We start from the raw sequence: 20,546 nt of genomic DNA on the forward strand, positions 1-20,546 counted from the left end.
TGAACGCTAATGCTAAAAGAACAAAAATATTAGCATCTGCTGCCCAAATAAAATGTCAAACTGATTTATGTCCACTTATATTCGCCTCCACAGTTCCTGGATGAAACCCAAACTTTCATGTTTTGCTTCTTCTAGTTCGGTTTAACAGAAAAAAAACATGATCCAAAAACATTAAGAGGATTTATTTTTTTAAGAAACAAATCTTTATAAACAGGAAAACTTCCTTCACAGATTTTTCACACATTTAGACACCAGACTGTTGATCAGGAACTGCATAACAGCAGCTCTCCCCTTCTTCGCAACCATCAGCTGTCTGACAGGCGGCGAATAAACAGGTAAACGGGGTTAATCAGGACTCATCCAGGATGAGATCTCTGCAGCCAGAAGATCCGAAAACTCCTCATCCTCAAATTCCTCTAAATATTTTACACATTACGCCTCAATCCCTTTCAGGATTTCCCACAAGGACTTCAACAACACTCCTGTCAGGAGCGTTCGTACCTCTAATATAACCGTTTCAACCGTCTGCTCCTCCGGGGAGTTCCTGGTACCTCCAGCAGGCTGAAAGACTGAATGTCTTCAGAGAGGTGACGTTTTAGAATGAAAATCACAACCAGTGCTGAGACAGTCAGAGAAAGCTTCTGAACACCTAAACGTTCACCAGAACCTGCTTTTCTATCTCAGTAGTGTTTTTGCTAAATGAACAAAGCTGGAGGAGTTTTCACCAAGAACCTCCAGGTCTTTGCTCCTGTAAAGCAAGGAGGAGACCACAAAGGTGAGTCCTGAGGGTTTATCCTACATCAACCCAACCCTGGGGCATCAAATATTTGGTGTTTTTATTTGTTAGTTTTTAGTTTCACTCTAAGAGAAGAAAAATCCAGTTTGCAAAGAAAATGTTCAACACTGCAACCAAAAAGCGTTTTTCACATTATATCTCGTTTCTCAGGCAGCAACAGATTCTCTCTGAGCTTCGAGGTAAAACAACTTAAACATGAGATTATTCTACTGGTGGAAAATTACGTGTTTAACCTACAATCAGTGTGGCAAATTTTATTATGTTTTATCAGATAGAGACACTTTAATTCAATCTGTTTCTCTTAATTAACCCTCTTCTGTTACACAGAAAAAATAGACTTTAAGTTTTAACACAATGTATTGAAATACCAGAATAATTAATGTAGAAATGGTTCATAAAAAAAGTGTAGTTGATGGAAGTAATTAACAGTAAGTTTGAAGGAAACTTTATCTATTTTTAATCAGCTGATGCCTCAATTATCAAACTTTTAAAGTGTATTTTTACATTTGTCATTAATTCGATCTGACTGCTGGAATTTAGTTAAGTGCTTTTAAAAATATATTTTTCATAGAAAAATCTTTTTTTTAGATTAGTTTTCAAAATAATAAAAAAAGAAATGACCTTTTTCATAGTGTGGTCCAACTTGTTTTAGTGGCTGTATGTAATGATCCTACAAGCAAAATGACAGATTTAACTTCTGGAGAAATCAATTACAAAAAAAGAATAAATCTGTAGAATCAACTGAATAATTATTCACAAAAAAGCCAAACAGATATAGGATGTCGACACGTTAAAATGTGTTACAGGGACAGAAAATAACTCAAACATTAGTGAGACGCTGTAGCTACACAGATGCTGCTGAGGACCAACAATTCGACTTAAACAAGAAACTCTTTAAACTGAATCATATTTCATGTACAGTGAACATGTTGCCATCCACTGCTGGTTTTCTCCTAATTAAGCTGATTTATCCACATTTAGATTTAGTAATGTTTCTCCTCAGACGAGGTGCCAGCGTACATTATTTCAGGAGATATTAAAGTCTGTTTTTAAGGAACTAAAACAGAAGCAGTCCCGATGCCGCCTGTAAACAATAAGCTGATTGTTGTGGAAAACTTGCTTCATCCTGTCAGCTTTAAACTGAGCAGCAGCTGTTTGTTTCCAAACCATGAAAAGTGGTTTTTATGAAAAAGAAAATCTGTCGAGTATCAAGAAGTGTTCATCTAAGTTAGGATCAGTATCGCCAAGTTCATTCCAGGTTTTCTGCTGCACTTACAGAAAAATAACAAACCTTCATATTTGAACAAGTTTCTCAGAATCAAGAGTCCGGATTTGGACCTGGAGCTGTCTGATCCTTCAGAGGCCATGAGCAGAGTAAATACCTAAAGTCTTAGTAGCAGTGTTCATTTTGCTCTCTAACCCCACCACCCATAAACCCGTCCACCAGGTGCACCAACCTCTCCCTTGTTTTTTTCTGTACCTCCATAACATCCATCCCATTCAGGACACAGACGTCTGTCCCGATAAAGGTTTAACTTCCTGCCCTCTAGGTTTGTGCTGTAATTTCTGACTGGTGGAAGTTGCAGCCAAGCAGAGTTAAAACGGGTCCAAATCAAAATTGAATAAAACAAAAAAAAGTTGGTTGTTCATCTTCCACTTGTTGGTTTCTCTTCGCCTGTCCGGCACAAAGTGGGTTTTCATTTAGTAGAGAATTAGCTGAGATCTCCTCCGTCTGGCGCTACATGATGATTCGTGGTTCTGGCACCGACTCGTTGATGGATTTATGAGGCAGGACGTTGGCGCCGTTCAGGTAGAGCTCATCATTTACAATCACATCCTCCCCCAACACCGTCACATTCTCCATACGGACCTGACAAGACAGAAAGACCCAGAACCAAGTCAGCACCGCCCCTGAAGAAGCTTCGGATTGCACAGTAATAAACTCAATACGTTTAAACTAGGGTTGCACTGATTGATCGGCTCCGATTTCCTTAATTTTGGGTGATCGGCCGATACTTGCATGTGAAACCGATCTTATTCTCCTCTGAAAATCACCCACTGTCCCCTTTAGCTCTGCCGTGAGAGAGAGCTGACTGACAGACCGGCCCACCAGGTCACACGTCAACAACGGTTGACAACATAAGACTGGAACACTGAAGGTGTGTTGTGACCTTAAGACATCTGATAGTGTCAGTTATAAGGAAAATTCGTATCAGCCAAAATCAGAATTGGCAGGTCAGGCTTTTTAAAGATCGGTAATCGGTGATCAGCCAGTAAACTGCAATCGGTGCATAGTTTAAACCATCTATGTTCACTGTGCAAATGCTTTAAACCACCCCTGATTTCTTTATGCTGTTTTTCCAAGGAGCCAGAGTGGTCTCCATGACTTCTGAAGGTCCAATTCTTTGCTGTTTTTCAATCATTTTCTCTCTAGTCCTTTCACCGGACTATGACAGCATGTTCTGCAGAGGGAAAAGTGTCAGACCTAAAAGGTTAAGGTGGTTTGGGCAGGAGGTCAAGCAGATACTGATCAGGATGAGAGGGGTCCATTGAGAAACTTTGGACAACCTAGAGAACTACTGATCCGAAACACTTTGGAAGATAACAGAACCATCAAGCCCTTTCTACAATACTGTAAATGTTCATACAGATTAATTGCCATGCGTTAGAAGACCTTTGACAGAACATCAGAGGTTAGACTTGTCTGAACTCACCCACTGCCCGACAGAGGAGCTCCATCCGACGATGCAGCTCTCCAACCAGGAGTGCGATTGGACCCTCGACCCTTTCAGCACCGTGCACCGTTTTATCCTCACACCGTCCTCAACAATAACACCGGCGCCGATGGTGACGTTCGGGCCAATGGTGCAGTTCTCCCCGATCTGAGCGGTCGGGTCCTGCAGACAGACCATAATACTCCTAGAGTATAGTTCTATTTCTATTTTATCTATAGTGTCAACAGGCTGCACTCACCACCAGGACGTTACCAAGGAAACCGGGCCCTGTGTGCAGCCTCTCCGGAGCATGTTGTCGCAGTGAATGTAGGTACATACACATTCCTGTGAGGAAGTCTTTGGGCTGACCGATGTCCATCCAGAACCCTACAGACGCCAGGAAGGACAAAAACAGCTGGTTAAAAGAGAAACGACCAGGTTTCTCCCACAGACCAAAAAACTCAACATTTAAACAGAAACAGGCTGTTTGCCTCGAGGCAGCGGCACCGCACTGGTCAATTTATCCCAAATTATTAAAGATGTCACATTCACAGTAACTAACTACATCGTTGTTAACATCATACTGGTAAAAACACTGATAACAGTAAAAAAAAAAAAAGAAACAGGAAATAGTGGTCTGTCTACAGGATGGGAGGGAAGTTGGGCTAGTTGATCCACTGTTTTAGACGGGGAGGGATGAGAATGTAGGCAACCACCGAGAGCAGATTACTACTGCCGTCACACCATCAGAACACCAGAGACCAGCTCGTCTGAAGGCTTTCTGCAGATCAGATCATTCAGTTCCTACTTCATGCATGCATCTTGGTGCTTGTCTACAGCCATGTCCTCTCCAGAACTACACAGGTTTGGATGTGAGAAAGGATCCAAACACTTACGTCTGGTGGAGCTGTGAGCTGCAAAAACCAGAGCGAGTCATTTTTCCAACAATATAATCTCATTCTGATGCTAAAACAGCATGAAACTCAGTTTAATTAAAAGTGTTTTTGTTGCAACCACTTTAAAATCCTAATTTCTGTTCTACCAGAAACACTGAATCTTTCCTCCATAATGAGCTACAATCAAAACCACAGATTTCTGGTTCTGCTCGGTTCTCCTTGAAAATAAAAGCAGAAAACGTTTTCAGGCAAACAGAACAGAAATATAATGAAGCATTTAATTATAATTAAATCCCCTAATCTTCTGTAGATACAGATCTAAACCAGTTTTATTATTTTGAACATGTTGCCTCCACTTTTTACTCTGTTCATTATTATATAGATGTTTGCTGCTGTGAAACAAACTCCTGCTTATCTGCTGATCAATCCATTCATCTATCTACACTAATAACATCTGATCATTTGTATTTTAAAGTTAGTAAAATGTATGTTGTTTCACATTGTTTGAATAATTTTACATGTAATTGTTTTGTTTCAGAAATGATGATCTGGATATAAAGTTTCTTCTCGTCTTGCATTCAGCTGGTGGTTTCACAGACAGTACAGTTGAAATCAAGTCAGTTGTTCTGGACTCGGTTCTAAGCTGGCGGCCTGCTTTAGTATAAGCCTGAGCTGTGTTGTTATACTGCAGTAATAAATAGTTACCCTGCAGCTCCATGGCGTACAGCTGCGCCTCTCCTGCCATGACAGGAAATATTTCTTTCTCGATAGACGTTGGTCTGAGCTGCACACAAAAAGATCAACAGCCGTCAAAACTGTGTGCAAAAAATAATAAATTCATTTTTACAAAAAAAAGAAAGTCCTGCTGGTACAAATGTGGAAATAAATCCATCCTTGTTGCAGTTGCATTAAAGATCTAATCTCTATAAGAGCACAGTTCAATTCAGTAGAGAAAACAAACACACCAAGTAATAACTGTTAGGAAAACAACCATTAGAGCCGCAGTCAGAGCAATAATTCAACAACTAGAAATGTGAAAACTGTGTTTTTCACACATGGTCCTTGAGGCACACTTCCCTGCAGGTTTTAGATGTTTCCCTGCTTCAGTACCCCTGATTTCAGCTGATGGATGATTGACTGGCTTTTACTGAACTGCAATCATCTAAATCAGGTGTGTTAAATTATTTTAAGGTTGTAGTGGTGCATCACCTGTATCCTGCTGAGCATGCTGGGATTGAAGATGTACATGCCGGCGTTGATCTTGTTGGAGACGAAGACCTGCGGCTTCTCGACGAAGCGCTGGATCCTGCCGCTCTCCGACTCGTAAACCACCACGCCGTATTTAGACGGCTCCTCCACCCGAGTTACCTTCGTACAAACATTCCCATTTATCTGGATTCTGAAACGTTCTGAGATCTGAGCTCATTCAAAGCTTCATTTTTCTACCTGAACTAGACCGTAAAATAAAACCCATCTAGATTCAAACATTTTTTTGGTTTCTATAAAAGCAGTTTTTTATTTTGTTCTTACAGGTTTCTGCTCGACTTCCTTCTCTGTTTTTAGCTCCTGTACAAACCGTGAAGAAATGTAATATTTTCTCACCACAATGGTTCCCTCCTTGTCGTGGCTGCGGTGGAACTGCAGCAGATCTTTGAAAGGAAAGTCACAGATGACGTCCGAGTTGAGGACAAAGAACGGCTCGTTGTCGACGTTCAGCAGCTCTCGGGCCAGTGCCAGGGGTCCCGCTGCGGACGTGCAGAAACACTCAGATATTAATGACTTGGTTCCGACAAGACGTGGATATCTGGAGGTTAAATTGGGTCTCTTCAGTTCAACTATATGTTGTTTGAGGCCTGCTAAAGACATGTCGGGATCATCATGACCACTGGATTCTTCTGCCCCTGTGATGTGCAGCATTTTACTGAGCATAAATGCACTTCAGGACCCGTGTGACCTTTCCAGACCCGAGACAATGAGTGTAATTACAGCACCATGTCAAAGTAATCATACTGCTCCACATTATGTCACATTACAACAAACTGCAATAACTTTATTGGACTTCTATGTGACGCACCAAGCAGAACAGAAGCTCCTCTTGGTTTAAATCTTTTGTGTGACTCCACATCTGAAAAGTGTGGCATGCATTTGTGTTCAGACCCCTTCACTCTGATACCCTGGAATCAAATCCATTAATCAATTGCCTTCTAAAGTAAACAGAATCCACTTGTACGTATAAATACAGCTGTTCTGTTTCTGGCCTCAGAGGTTCTTTAGAGAACATTATGTAATAAACAGCATCATGAAGACCCGGGAGCCCAGCAGACGGGTCAGAGAGGAACCAAAAAAAAGAATAGGCAAAAGTTTCAGTTTCTGGGTGAAGTATAACTGCTGGAGACTTCAAAAGACTTGCAGCTGTAACTGCAGCAAAAGGTGATTATTTGTACAATTAATGTGAACCATGAATCATCTTTCCACTTCCTAATTATGTGCTAATCTGTGTTTCAATAAAATAAATCTGTAGTCGTAACATGAAAGGATTACTTTAGCAAGGAACGGTGGATCAAAACTATGTCAAACATTTTGCCATCAATTTAAAATTGGATTAAATAAACTTTGGGTAAATAAATAATAACAATCATCTTTATTTTCAGTGAATAATAGGTGTCAAAATATTCCAGGTAGTGATTTTCTGGAACCGTTTGGACTGATATTAAACCTTTGCTGATATTTATTTTGTATTTTTTTTCCTGTAAACACCTGAGAGGAGTTTGATTATACCAGCCCCCCCCCATTACTTCACACATTCTGGTAACTAAATGACCTTGTATATATGTCTGTGTCCACAGACACATTTAAAATGTACGTGGTTGTGGTTCTGAGACATCTTATTGTCCATGCAGTTCAGCCTGAAGAGATGAAGACACTCACCGGTTCCCAGAGGCTCCTTCTCGTGAGACAGAGAGATCCGAATCCCGAGCTGAGGGAGGAAACGGGGAAGCAGTCAGGATGCAGCAGACAGAACATTAGGCTTCAGAAGAGGTGCATCAGGGTGGATTCAAATGTTTACATTCAATAGAAACGATCCATTTTATTTCTTATTTAATTCTACCACAACACAAATAAATTCAGTCATTTTTATACATCCCAGAAAAACAAAACTGTTTCCCACATCCATGGCCTAATAGACAGACTAAAACAAAGCCATGATTTTTTTATGTATGAATAAATAAATCAAAACTAGGCTGAATAAACTGATAAATCTGTACAGCCTTGGGTCAGCTCAGTCTGGTGCTGTGGACACTCTTTACCTCTGTGTTACTGATGGTGCCGATAGCTGTACGTCTAGAACCATCTCCATGCTCTTAATGGGACTGAGGATCAGGTTGTATGGTGTGAAGCTCAACAACTCTGTGAAAGTCATAAATCAGCCTGAATATTCCTGAACCCAAGAGCAGCAGCAGCTTCTCCACAAGCTGTTTTTGAATGCTGAGCTGAAAGCATTTTAAATCCACAGAGGTGTTCTTCCTTTCCAGGTTTGCCACCATATGATGGAAGAAGGTAGAGATAGCAGCGTAAATTTCTGAGATGGCCGGCTTTAGCCACACACTGCTACTGGCCCATGGACCACCGCTGGTCTGAATACAGGCTTCAGCAAGGCAGTTAAGCAACCAGAGCTACCAATGTGAGGTTAAAGAGTTGAACTGTATACAGAAAAATCCTCTGGTAACATCCTATTTTTACCCCCAGAAGGCTGATCTCACTGCTCCCCATCCTGCCATGCGTACTGACAGATTTAAACATGTGTCGCACAGCAGAAATGTGAGATTAGTTACTTTTTTGACATTACCATATTGGTTTATTTTTATTTTTTCATATTTAAGGTCCAGCTGGCCATCTGGGAATGAAACGTCAAGGCGCTGATTGCCCCCAAGTGGTCAAATAAATATTAGGTGAATTAATTAAGACATGCCGTCAGTTTCAGGCATCCAGCATGCTGAGTTGAGTAAAGAGCCTGCATAGCATTGAATAAGATTATTTAATGTTAATATTGGCTCATTGCTATAACTAAGACACAATGATATCAATAACATGTGAGCAGTGTACATGGCGTGTACACTGCTCACATGTTATTGATTAATCTAATAATAATCAAATATTTTAGCTGAATATGACAAGAGGAGATGCAGACACTAGTTTATGTACGCACTCTCTTCTCCTGGACTCTCATCTCTCTCTCCAACAGCTCCGACATGTAGCTGACAGCCAGAACTACGTGGTTCACCCCGGCCTGCAAACACACACAGAGACACAGGAACACAGTGACCGATCAATAAAGTTCAGCATCAAACCCGTCAGCATTCTGTGCAGCTCCTCCATACCTTGACCAGCGCCTCCACCTGGTGCAGCAGTATGGGCTTGTTGCAGAACTCCACCAACGGCTTGGGGACGCTCAGGGTGAGCGGTCGTAGCCGGGTCCCGTACCCCCCAACCAGAATCAAAGCCTTCATCCTTCAGCTGGTAGATGTAGTAAGCAGAGATGTGCAGAGCTCATCAACAGGGAGGTTTTCAGCAGCCTGAATACGAGACGAAATTTATAAAAAAATGTTTTTAAAAGCTTCACAATGCTACCTCAAACATTATTAGATTATTGCTTTTCAAATCAAACCACTGCTTACAATTATTATGCTTTTCTCCAACTAGGTAATAAAATGTTATCTACGACATTTTCAGACACATCACAGCTCTTCGTTGACTTGATTCGTCATGTTGATTGTTACAAAGGGTTTTATTCTCCTCCTTTGTCACAGTAACAATTATGCAAGAAAGCAGGTGGGATGCAGAAACAGATGGAGGGTTGCTCATAACAACCAAAATGATATAAAAAATGCTTTTTTTAATCACCCCAGTTGACAGTTTCTAATCTGTACTGGTTTTTACAACTGGTGAGAAATATTTTACACAACAAACCTAAAAACAAAAACTTAAAGCATATTCCACATTTAAATTTTTTTTCTGTTTTCACATTTTTCTCTGGATTAGCAGATGTTCGACTGAACTGGTAAATTGAATTTTAATGAAGGAAAAGTAACCTTTAAAACTCATTAGATGGGTCTATACAGACCTTGTGATCCCTAATCGGTTGATGTGTTGCAGCAAGTTACAAAACTAAAAACTAAAAATAAATCCCAGAAGTCCAAAGCAGCAGGTTATGGAAAGATAAAACAGACTACAGAACTGATCAGAACACCCGCTGTTTCTCTTCAGGGTGAGGTTGGAATGTCTTAAAACTTTTCTGAACAATCTTCAAGCTTTCTTAAATAAGATTCATTCTTACAAAATTAACATAATTATCCAAAATCAATATTTTAACTGGGGTGGAGCTTTAACACAGATCGTCTCATGGGGAAAACATATTTCCTAATTGATCAACATGTTCTTTGTCAAAGTGTCGCCTTGGGTTGCATGATTTCATCCATTTATTAGGATATCAAGCTGGAAGTCCATATGAGTCAATGTTTCTGACTCAATGTGTCGATGCGTAGTTTCAACAAATGAAGTTAGAGATTGCTCAATCAGATCTGTCAGTGAAGTCTCTGTTAAAATAATCCTGTGACGTATCAACGTGAGATCCCAACAAGAGATCAGGTAGCAAGAAGTTCCACTAAACCTCAGTTCCAGTTTAATAAATCAAACAAAAAGTGGTAAAAAATATATTTTTTCATACTACTCTGCTATTTTTGTGGAATATTTTACACTAGGAAATGAGTTTTGATGCCATCTCCAGAAGAGGCTTACATATTAATAACACACCAGCCCTTTTAAAACAAAATGGCTCAAAGTAACAATAAACCATGAAGCCACTATTTGGAATGGTTTATACCATCTTCATTGTTTGCAGTTATTAATGTTGATAAATTCCTATTTTTCACTTTTATAAACAGGCACAACTATAATGTCGATTACTCTCAACAGAGATAATATTCCCTCCTAAAGTTATTTTATTTATGTTCATAGCTAATTAATTTATAAAATATTTTGTTTTTACACTGAAGAGCTAATCAGTTAGCCATTTTTAAATTGTCTATAACAAACATAAAGAGCGTGACAAGGACGCTAATTTCAACACCATAAACTCATTTACTGTTTTCAGCAACCACAGATAATTAATCTCGTACACCGAAGACTGGAGTTTAAAGACGAGGTTTTAAAAAAAACCTAACTGAATTAACGTTTTATAGTGTTTCCATTCAGGTTAGCTAGTCTAGCTTAATTTATCTAAAGAAAAGATCACAAACTGAGGGCTAGCTGCCGGTTAATGCAGTTTCCTGAAGATGTAACTGTGTGTAAATAACTGGGAAGAATAAAAACTTACAGAGGTTTCACTACTGAAGGTCCTCAGCAGATTTCTGAATGACTGAAACTCCGAAAACGACACGTAACATTCTTCCTTGTTTGGCTTCCGGTTCAGCGCCTTCGTGTCAAAACCGGAGCTGCACATGCAACATCCGGTCAAAACTTTCAAAATAAGGTCCCTCCAGGAGCGATAACCAGCCTGAAAGAAGTCCGAAAACATTATATCAAACGTACACATTTGAAATATGTTTTTCAAACTTATAATTTATAAATGCACCAAATTTAAACAATGACAGCTTCCCTGTTGTTTGTTTTATCCAGATTTAAAGTGAAGGTGATGTAATCATACCAATAGATTAATTCTTGTAAATTCTGGTATTTTCAAGAAAAAATAAATAAAAAGGAGTATAAATAAATGACAAAATAATGAATTCAGTAAGAAGAAACAAACATTTTCACATCTATCTTTTTTCACAACATAAATTTTAAAATTTAATTTATAGAACATTTTTCATATAGCCAAGTCTAAAACCAATGCTTACAATAGGTAAAATATTTATGTTAGAACAGTGCAAAGTGCTTCCAGTGACAAAATATACCATTTAGTGTAAAATCAGTTGACCTCCAAATGGCACAGCAGGCTCAGCAGATAGAGAATAACATTAGAAAAATAAAGTTAAACATAGAAGTCTCAGTGTAGCAAACTGTAGGGTTTTGCATCTGTGTCTGGTGCATTTTTGGTTAAAACGTGCTTGTTTTTTGTTTAGTGAGGTAACTTGAGGAAGGTAAAGAATCGAGAAATTGTCCTCAAGAGTAGCATTACTTCAAAATGGTGTTACTCCAGTAGAAATAAAAGGTATGGTGCAGTAAAACTATTCATAGAAGTATTTTTTTTTTCTTCAAAAAGTTACTCTAGTGTCTGCCACACCTCTGCCTAGTTTTACAATAAAGTAACATTTCTGCCAAATAAAAAAAGTATTTTAATTTACAAGCCAGATCATGCCGTTTCCGGTTGATATGTCTTATTCTGACTTGCTTGATGGTGGACCTTCTGTTAATGAGTCGGGGATGTTAAACAAACCGAAGCTTAATTGAACCCGGAAATATACCCAAAGTTAAAATATTATTGCACTCAGGAAACATTGTTCTTGGTTTTCATCAATAGTAGAGGTTAAGGTTCCAGGTCAGCCTTTATTTAGACTTTTCTTTATGCCCCTTTAATGATAAAACATGGAAGGTCCCAAACAATCTAATCCCGCCCCTTTCACACTTCTGACCAATCAGAGAAAAACAGCGTGGCGACAAGAGAAACTTAAAGGCAAAGTGTTACTTTACTCTGAAAAGCCTGAAATACACATAAACCCTGTGTTTAGTTTTCGAGGCATCTGAAAAATCCCTTAGAATCAGCGCTGATTTTTGCAACAGATGTTCATAGGATAATTTGCTTCTTAAAGGGGAATCCCGTCATATTAGTGGATGGTCATTAAGTGTGTCCCACGACGGACTGCCGAGTTATCCATCCACCCATCCGTCATCTAAACCGGTTTATCCTTGCAGGGCCGCGGGAAAAAAGAGGGAGGGTAGGGGGGTATCTCCCGCGGTCATTGGGCGAGAGGTGGGGTACACCTTGGACGGGTCGCCAGTCCATCACAGAACCAGACAGCATGCAAGGAGAAAGCCGGAGTACCCGGAAAGAACCCACGCATGCACGGGGAGGACGTGTCTACACGCTGCAGGGTAACAGCGCCACCAACCGTGCAATCCCAATGCCTAACAAGCAAAATGGTCTTGGGGCACCTCTGAATGAGTTTTCATCTGACAGATGAGTGTTGCCAGGCAGCTGCTGCCAGATTGCTGTGTTACCGTCTCCATGAAGACGCCACACTTCATGCTGCTGCAGAAATTACATCTAAGAAAATGTCTAGATTAAAAAGAGTTTTTTTCATAAATTAAACTGATTAAGAAAACCATTTTTTATTTTAGAGAATTCCTCCCTTGACAGTTTTATTTCTGGTTAGATGGTCCTGCTTGTTAGTTTGTAAGATCACTGACTGCTGCAGACACAGGTCGCTAGGGAGTACCAGGCCTGAAGACGGGTTGCTCTCAAGATTATCTATATTATAGATTATTTATCTGTGTGATTAAGATGTGTAATCCATAGATTAATAAAGAAAATCTAAAAAATAAGAATAAACTGCAGGCAGAATGTAAATCTACTTCAAACATTGAAATTAGGTGGTCAAAACTAAGCAAACATAAGTGAATGTGATAATCAGTACCAGATTCATTACTACCAGATTGATAATTATAAGCATTAAAAACTTCACTCTGTAAGGATTCAGACCCAATGTGAGCTCTTTATTTTTACTTTCCCATCATGACATCTTTGCTTCTCTCTGGGAACAAACTGATTTTAGTTGTTCATTTTGTCCCAATCAACTCGCACAGAGACTTCAGCGGTTTATTCCGAGTTACCATGAAAGGAAAGTAGTTCCCATTGAAGGTTCCTTGCAAAAGTATTAATTCCCTTTCAGAACAACTTGAAATATTGTTTTCCTTCCACTTCACTGTTATCCACGACTTTGTGTTACCTTAAAAAACAAATTCCCAATAAAAACACATGTGATTGGAACATGACAAAATGTGAAAACGTTAATAATGCATGAATCCTGCAGCAGTTTGTTGGAGAGTTACTCCCGACAGGAGGACATGTAAAACTTTCTTCTCAAAGAGTTTAGGAAACATCCAAATGAAGATTTAACAGGAATGTGAGCTGAATGTGTCAATCTGAACCTCACTAAGCAACAATGTTGGGCCTCAATAATTATATTAATGATGTGATGATGAACAATAAATATTTAACTTAAAGTCTCCCTTTAATTCATCAGACAAGAAGTTAAAACAGTATGTGTGTTGAATATTTATCTAATAAAATAATCATCATAATGCTTTTAAAACTGAGCCAACACTGAATGCCAGTGATGAAAATGAATCTCTCTGTAAAATGAATAGGATCACATCTCTTCTCATCGATGCTTCCTTCGTCTCCAGTGAACTGCAGGAGCATGCGACTTTAAAGGCAACTTTGTGTTCATCTGGAGGAGGAAATTAAAGCCTCTCGATCATAAGGTCAGAGGTCATGGGTTCCATTGCAGGTCACAAACCAGCGCGATGTGGTCTGAGGGGTGAGCCACGCTGGGCAGAGCCTTGTAGGTGGTGACCTCCTGGTGGCTGGGCAGAGGAATCACCTGCTCCACCTGCAAGGAAAAACAAATATAAAAAAAAAAAAAAAAAAATCAGGAAAGCTTCACCCACAAAGGTTAATCAGGAGTAAAATGCTACTTTATGTCAAATAATCTGCTATATTTCAGGCATAAAAGCAATGAATCAATAGTCAAACTCAAAGTAATAACAGTAGTAGTGTCTGTATTATCAGCAGCAGCAGAAACACATTAGTACCAAACTACCTCGTGCATTTTAGATTATTACTGAAAATCCAGAATAAATTCACTAGAGGGGATGTTAATTTTCAGCCTCCTTTGTTTAAAAGGTTTAGGTAACCGTCTTTTATATTTAAAACCTTAAAAATCATTTCTAATTATTTAGACAGATAAAAAATGACTAACAGTGATAACAGTGAATAAGACACATTTAAATGTAATTGTGATTTTAAGGTTTACTTTAGTACTCCTTAGTGTGATGCACAAACATTCCCTTTTTTTTATATTTTCATTAGTAAATGCTGATGGAGCATTTATTATTATTAATATTGTCTTCTGAAAGACCCGGCTTCATTAATTCTTTATTTTATAAATAAAAAAAGGGCAAAATGACAAATGTTCAGTTCATTACCTTCTTGACACAATGACCCAGGAAATTCAAACACCGTATTAATCAATATTGACTTCCTTCTTTTTTGCTTGAACTTAAGTTAAATACGGCCGATTTTTGTTCTTGTTTGTTGAGTTTCGGACCTGGAGAACCTGGGCCTGGCAAAGGTTTGAGAACCAGTGATAAAACTGCTAGATGCTAGTTTTGACTGATGATTGATTGGACTGGACTGAACATGCAGTTGGAGCATTTTTAGTTTTGTTTCGTTTTTTTAGAGACCTCTGATGTTTTATAATGTGTAAAATGTTGATGCGTGTGTTGTGTTTTAGAGCTGCTGCCATCTTCGCCAAGTCACGCTTGTAAGTGGATTTTCAAGTCCAGCGGGCCTCTCCTGGCTAAATAAATATAGGAAAAATAAAAATGTATTATCTGATGATGTTGTGCTTAAATAAGATGAGAATCCTATGAAAATAAATCAATAAGAAACCAACGAGGAAAATGTAACTCAATGGACCCCTTCTTATTCATAATTTTATGCTTTTCTATGCCCCTCTGAAGGAGCTGCGCGACGTATTACATATTCAAAGGACAACCTGGATGCAAATATTGGTGAGGTTATGACCTTTCAGGCACCACGCAGTCACAAGAAATCAAAGTTGTTTTTTTTAAGAGATTATCTCAAAGACATTGATAAATGTATGTGATAAAGAGAATTTATCAGAATGTTTATTTTAGTGATTTTTCAAAACTGAACTTGAATTAATTCAGGTTTGATTGGGGAGATTGTGAACCTGCAAGTCTAATCCTATATTTAGGCTGCTGGGTTTGGGTTCCTAGAACACCAACACGTCTATCCTTTGGATTTCAGTAACAAACAAAAAACCATAAAAGTACCTGCATGCTCTCCGGCTGTATAAAGATGTAGTCCAAGCAGCCATGAAATCCTCCCACATAGTTGGTGTAAGCCGGCTGTCCGCAGGCGCTCAGCAGCGGAGGGAAGGTGGAGATCAGCTCCATGCAGCAGGTCTCGTTGGGGCCCGAGCTGCTCCAGTCTGCATGCTGCTGAGGAACCGCAGTCTCACCGAGCAGCTGGACCACGCCTGAAAACATGAGATCGACAAAGAAGCCAAGAGCTTAATTCTGTTTTTATTGACCATATATGGAAACCTGCTGGGGCAATCTGATTTAATCTGAACTTTCACCTGGAAATCTCCTGTTTTGTTGTAAAGTTACCTGAGTTTGGGGTGGAGTTGAAGTCACCACAAAAGACCAGTGGAGCTCCAGGCGCAACATCACTGATCACATGACTCAGGTGCCGCAGAGCCACGCCCATTTGGACCAAGCGAACATTCCCCCCTTCAACATAAATTCAGGTTTTAGAGGTTTAAAGATCTGTTGCTCTTGACTGATTATTACAGGTGAGTTCTCACAGGAGGTTGAGGCTTTTTACCTTTTGGGTGCCAGTACAGGTGAGTGTTGGCCACACACACCTTCCTGCCTGGCTTCATGAGGTCCTCGAGCACAGTGACCTGCAGAGGAAGGCATAGTTGACTGAAACAGGCCAACATTTACTTTCATTAACTCATAAAAAGTCAGTTTTAACCTCCGAGCAGCAATACCTGCAGTGACGTGGATCTCTGCAGGATCTTGTCCTTCAGATCCCTGTTCTCAGAAACCTTCTCCAGCAGCTCCGAGTGTAAGGGATCAGACATCAAGGCCTCGCTCAGCATGATGTCGTGACGGCTGAGCAGGCGAAACTTTGACCTGAAAGACAGCGGGGTATTACACGGCGTGCAGCAGAGCAGGGGGCGGTAATGAGACTAGACTGAACACAAACAGGTCGCTCTCTTCCATCCAGCATCATTATCAGTAAAACGCCCAGTTGGATGTTTTATAGAAATTAAAAGAGAAATGGCCCAAGTCTTTTGCACAGGAATGTTTTCTGCCACGTGAATCTAGTTAAGGGGCAGAAATACTGAAACTGGACTGCAAAGCTAAACCAGTAGCATAAAAAATAATATTTAGTGGCTTCAGGACTAACCTGCGGTAGAACGTAGCCAGTCCTTCATGCTGCTTCTCTTTGAGCCTGAAAACGCCGTCCAGCCCATAAGCATCTAGAGCTGGAGTCAAACTGTCCACAAACACGCCTGAAGAGTTCAGAACATTAAACACTTAGATTCTGTTGAAAAGTACTCTAATTCATGTGAGCGTTACACTCAAGCTATTAATACAATGTTTTGATCAAATGTTCCTACTGCAAAGATTATTTTTTCTGCTCACTTGTATTTACACTAAAGTCCAGGCAAAAATATCTTCTTATATTAGAAGCTTCAGCACAAATTTGCAGCTACTAATTTTTCCAACAAGCCTATTTATGTTTTTACTCTGTCAAAAATATAAAATGCTTTATTTGTAAATCTTTATTTATTTAAAAATATATGAAACTAATTCTCAAGATTTAAATTTTTGCACAACAACTTGTTTCTACTAATCTCCAAAAACCAAATGCAATTTCAGGGAGACCCACAGAACTGATAAGGAAAGCTAACTTAAATCAGCATTATTATGAACAGGGTGCAACGCATTTTTCAGAGGTCACTGTCCTTTTTAAGCCAAATTTTAAAAGGTTATACATTTTTTTTTTTTATTGTTTTGAATTTGTGGCAAAAATTTTACAGTAGACTTTAAATAACCTGCAACAAGCATGGATGCATTATCAGATCACTGGACGGATGGACTGACAGGTGGCTGGTGCCCTTTACCCTTTTTACAATAAATTTGACCCGACACTGGAAGGCAACCCGACCCACTGTTCACCTAAGCTGCCAGGACCGGACGCAAGGAAAAATAAAAGTTGAAGCACGGACAATGAAAGGACTGATGAATGGAAAAACAGATGAATGAACTGACAAACAGACGGATGGATAAAAACATTAGACAGGAGAATAAGTCTGGAAATACAAATAGCTTTCCAATCTTTTTTCCATACCTATTCAGACCTGAAAACTACTTAAATCAAATTCTAGACTTTTCCATAGGAACCCTGCAAAGGGATTAACTGTAACTACTTTAGAGTATTGCAGTATCAAGTATTAACCTTACAAATAACAGACATCTCTAAACCAACATCCTCTTCAATTTAGATGACTGTCCTAGCCTGAGGGTCAGATAAAATTAGGTTGAATCCTTTGGGATTTTAATCAGGAAGAACTACTGTATCTTTAACAAATGTATCTGAGCTGTGATTACCTTTATCCACCTCCTGCAGACAGATGATGTCAGCATTGTACCCAGCCAGCTCCTTCTTGATAAGGTTCTGCCTGTAGTCCAGCTGCAGGGCATAGGGGGCACAGTACGGGTAGAGCACAGTCTTGGACAGATCCGTTTGGGCATAGATGTCTGCAAGGATGTTATAGGACACCACCCGCACCACCGGCCACTCTGCAACCTTCGATGTATACGCGTGACGGTTGTCAGATGTGCAGACGCCTGGTCCCGCCTCCACAGCTCCCTCAGAGACCAGTTCTTTGGACCGACCGCTGCGGTTTCCATCTTTGGGAGTACAGTGCAGTTTGAGCCTGAAGCCGATGTCCTGATTGGACGGAACGTGGACTCTTTCACATCCAACCTGTGTCCATCCACCATCCTGAGCTGGAAACTCTTTGGCAGCTTTAGGACTGAAATAAGAAATACTCAGTTATGACAGATAAATGGGTTTTAGATTAGTTCAACAACACTATGATTAATAAAAATCTCTTGTACATTTTTTTTTCAATCCTTTTTATTTATCCTCTTAAAATTTCACAGCTCCATAGTCAACCTCTCATGTCCAAGAAATTCCCCATCAGTCCTCTAAACATGTCCAAACCATTTCAGCCTCTCCTATAAAACATGGCTCCCTTTGCTCAACCTATCCTGTCTCTCTGATATAATCATTTCTAATCCTGTCCATTCTGGTCCTCTCCCCTAAAAAAAAATGAACATCTTTGGATCTGCCACAGTTTTCAGATGGTAAAACCAAAGAAAGTCAGGAAGCGGATGACTGGAAGCATGGACAAATGTTTGCATGGATGGATGGGTGGACAGGAAGATGCCTGGATGAATGAGTGGAGGATACAAATTTTGGACAACAGTATAGGGAAATACTTTTTTTTAAATCCATCTTACCTTGTATTTGTTGAGTTTTCTTTAAACCACATAAACTCGCAGTCTTGGAGGTTCCCAAACTCCACCTCTAGTTTGGGGCAAACTGGAAAGCCTGCCATCAGGGACACTGGGAGTTCAGCTGTGGTGAAAGTGGGAGCATTCCTCTGAATATTGTATTTAACTTCTCCCACCTGGAGCACGGCTCCGTCCTGCCAAGCCTCGGAGTTTGGCAGCGTGTCGGGTACCTCATCCCCTCTGAAGAACAGCTTCACTACGGCGGGTTCCGCGGCTTCACTCGGCTCCTGATCCCGGTTCTTCTTCGACTTTTTCGCCTTTGTGTGGTTCTTGGCGATGGTGTTGGAAATCCGAATCAGGACCTTTCCCAGTGCCTCGTCCTGGTCACGCAGCATGTGTTTTTGGCTCTCCCCCAGGCAGAAGGAGATGGTGAGCTTCGGCTCCCCGGGAAGGCACCGGACCACGGCCGCCTCCATCCTACCGGGAAGGCGGCAGGTTCTGCTGAGAGAACGCGGAGTGGGAGAGAGGAGGCAGCGGGGGAGCAGAGCATACGCAGTCGACAGGTGTTTCAACATCAAACCCTCAGAGGATGGAGGAAGAAAAAGCCCCAAATTTAAAGCAGAAGAAGAATTAACCGAAGCTAGTACAGCTAGCCGGTTAGCCCGATGCTAAATGTCCAATAAAAATACCAATTTAAATTAACGTCCTCAAAAAGCGTTTAAAACATAAACATCCTAAACCTTTCTAAGTCAAAAATGCTTGCATAAAGATAGGCATTAACATTACTAAAACATGACATTAAAAACTAAACACTTCTTCTTCTGTATGTCATATGTTTTCAGATAGTTACATTCGTTTAAATAGCGCCCCCGCTGGTCAAAGGTAGAATAACACATGGCTATTCCATGACGTATATACGTACGTCTCAATAAATTAGACTAAAATTGACAAGTTATTTGATTTCAATAATTAATTTAATAAGGTGAACCTCATATAGATTCATTACACACAGTAATGATATATTTCAAGTAAATATTTCTGTTTATTTCAATGACCACAGTTTCTAAAAAAAAAAAAATGGAATATTACATAAGTTCAAAAAAGGGATTTTTAATGCAGAAATGTTACCATTGTTAGCACAACCATGGGAAAACGTTTGATGACTTTACAGTTGTCCAAGGTCAGAAAAAGGCCTATACATACTCCACAAGAACAGAGAAAAGTGTTCTCTGTCTCCCATTGCTACACGAACTAAATTACATCATCCAGTTTTTACAATGTGCAATTAAAAGAAGAAGAGTGATAATTCACCAAAGCATTCTTTAGTTTTTATGTAAAATTTTTCAGATTGAATATACAGTTTGTTTTTGAATTCTAAAGTGGGGAACTGCTGAACCTTCAACACGTTCTAAGATGAAAACAGTCCGTGTCCCCTGCAGAGACATCTTGAGGCTGGGTCAAACAAACATGCAGAGATTATTCGTCCAATGAGCTGAAGAGCGAAAAGTTTTGAAACACGGGTCAAGGGACCAAGTTTGGTTCGCTGAGAGGTGACACAAGACCCAAGGCCAAGAGTTTGGTGTCTCATCAATTTATCTCAAGCTTTTATTTGGGCATCAGGACCTATTGTACCATGAAGGCCTTCCTCTGGTAAATCCTTCACTACTTTTTTAAACTTTACCCAAATTTAGGTCAGAAATTTGGAAATCTAAATTTTAAATCTAAATTATGATCTAAATCTAAGTTATAATGTGTAAACTGTGAGTTCACCTTTCCAGAGAGGGAGAGACATCT

General features: G+C 39.8%; 2 protein-coding genes across 2 annotated transcripts; both read right to left on the bottom strand.

Annotated features, from left to right (window-relative positions):
- Positions 1-161: 161 nt before the first annotated feature.
- gmppb (GDP-mannose pyrophosphorylase B) lies at positions 162-10,923 on the bottom strand. Its single transcript, XM_047347189.1, has 10 exons — positions 10,780-10,923; positions 8,786-8,980; positions 8,614-8,694; positions 7,335-7,383; positions 6,009-6,151; positions 5,616-5,774; positions 5,112-5,190; positions 3,770-3,897; positions 3,511-3,693; positions 162-2,666 (listed from the first exon to the last, which is right to left on the bottom strand). The coding sequence occupies exons 2-10, from the start codon at positions 8,912-8,914 to the stop codon at positions 2,535-2,537; spliced, it is 1,083 nt and encodes a 360-aa protein (XP_047203145.1). The 5' UTR covers positions 8,915-8,980; positions 10,780-10,923; the 3' UTR covers positions 162-2,534.
- Positions 10,924-13,097: 2,174 nt separating this feature from the next.
- pde12 (phosphodiesterase 12) lies at positions 13,098-19,608 on the bottom strand. The gene is made up of 8 exons (XM_047347187.1): positions 18,759-19,608; positions 17,841-18,268; positions 16,633-16,738; positions 16,211-16,355; positions 16,042-16,120; positions 15,825-15,947; positions 15,486-15,691; positions 13,098-14,017 (listed from the first exon to the last, which is right to left on the bottom strand). Exons 1-8 carry the CDS (start codon positions 19,325-19,327, stop codon positions 13,898-13,900), a joined length of 1,776 nt encoding a protein of 591 aa, XP_047203143.1. The 5' UTR covers positions 19,328-19,608; the 3' UTR covers positions 13,098-13,897.
- Positions 19,609-20,546: the final 938 nt, after the last annotated feature.

The sequence above is a fragment of the Girardinichthys multiradiatus genome, chromosome 20, assembly GCF_021462225.1.
Source record: "Girardinichthys multiradiatus isolate DD_20200921_A chromosome 20, DD_fGirMul_XY1, whole genome shotgun sequence".
In the NCBI taxonomy this organism is placed as follows: domain Eukaryota; kingdom Metazoa; phylum Chordata; class Actinopteri; order Cyprinodontiformes; family Goodeidae; genus Girardinichthys; species Girardinichthys multiradiatus.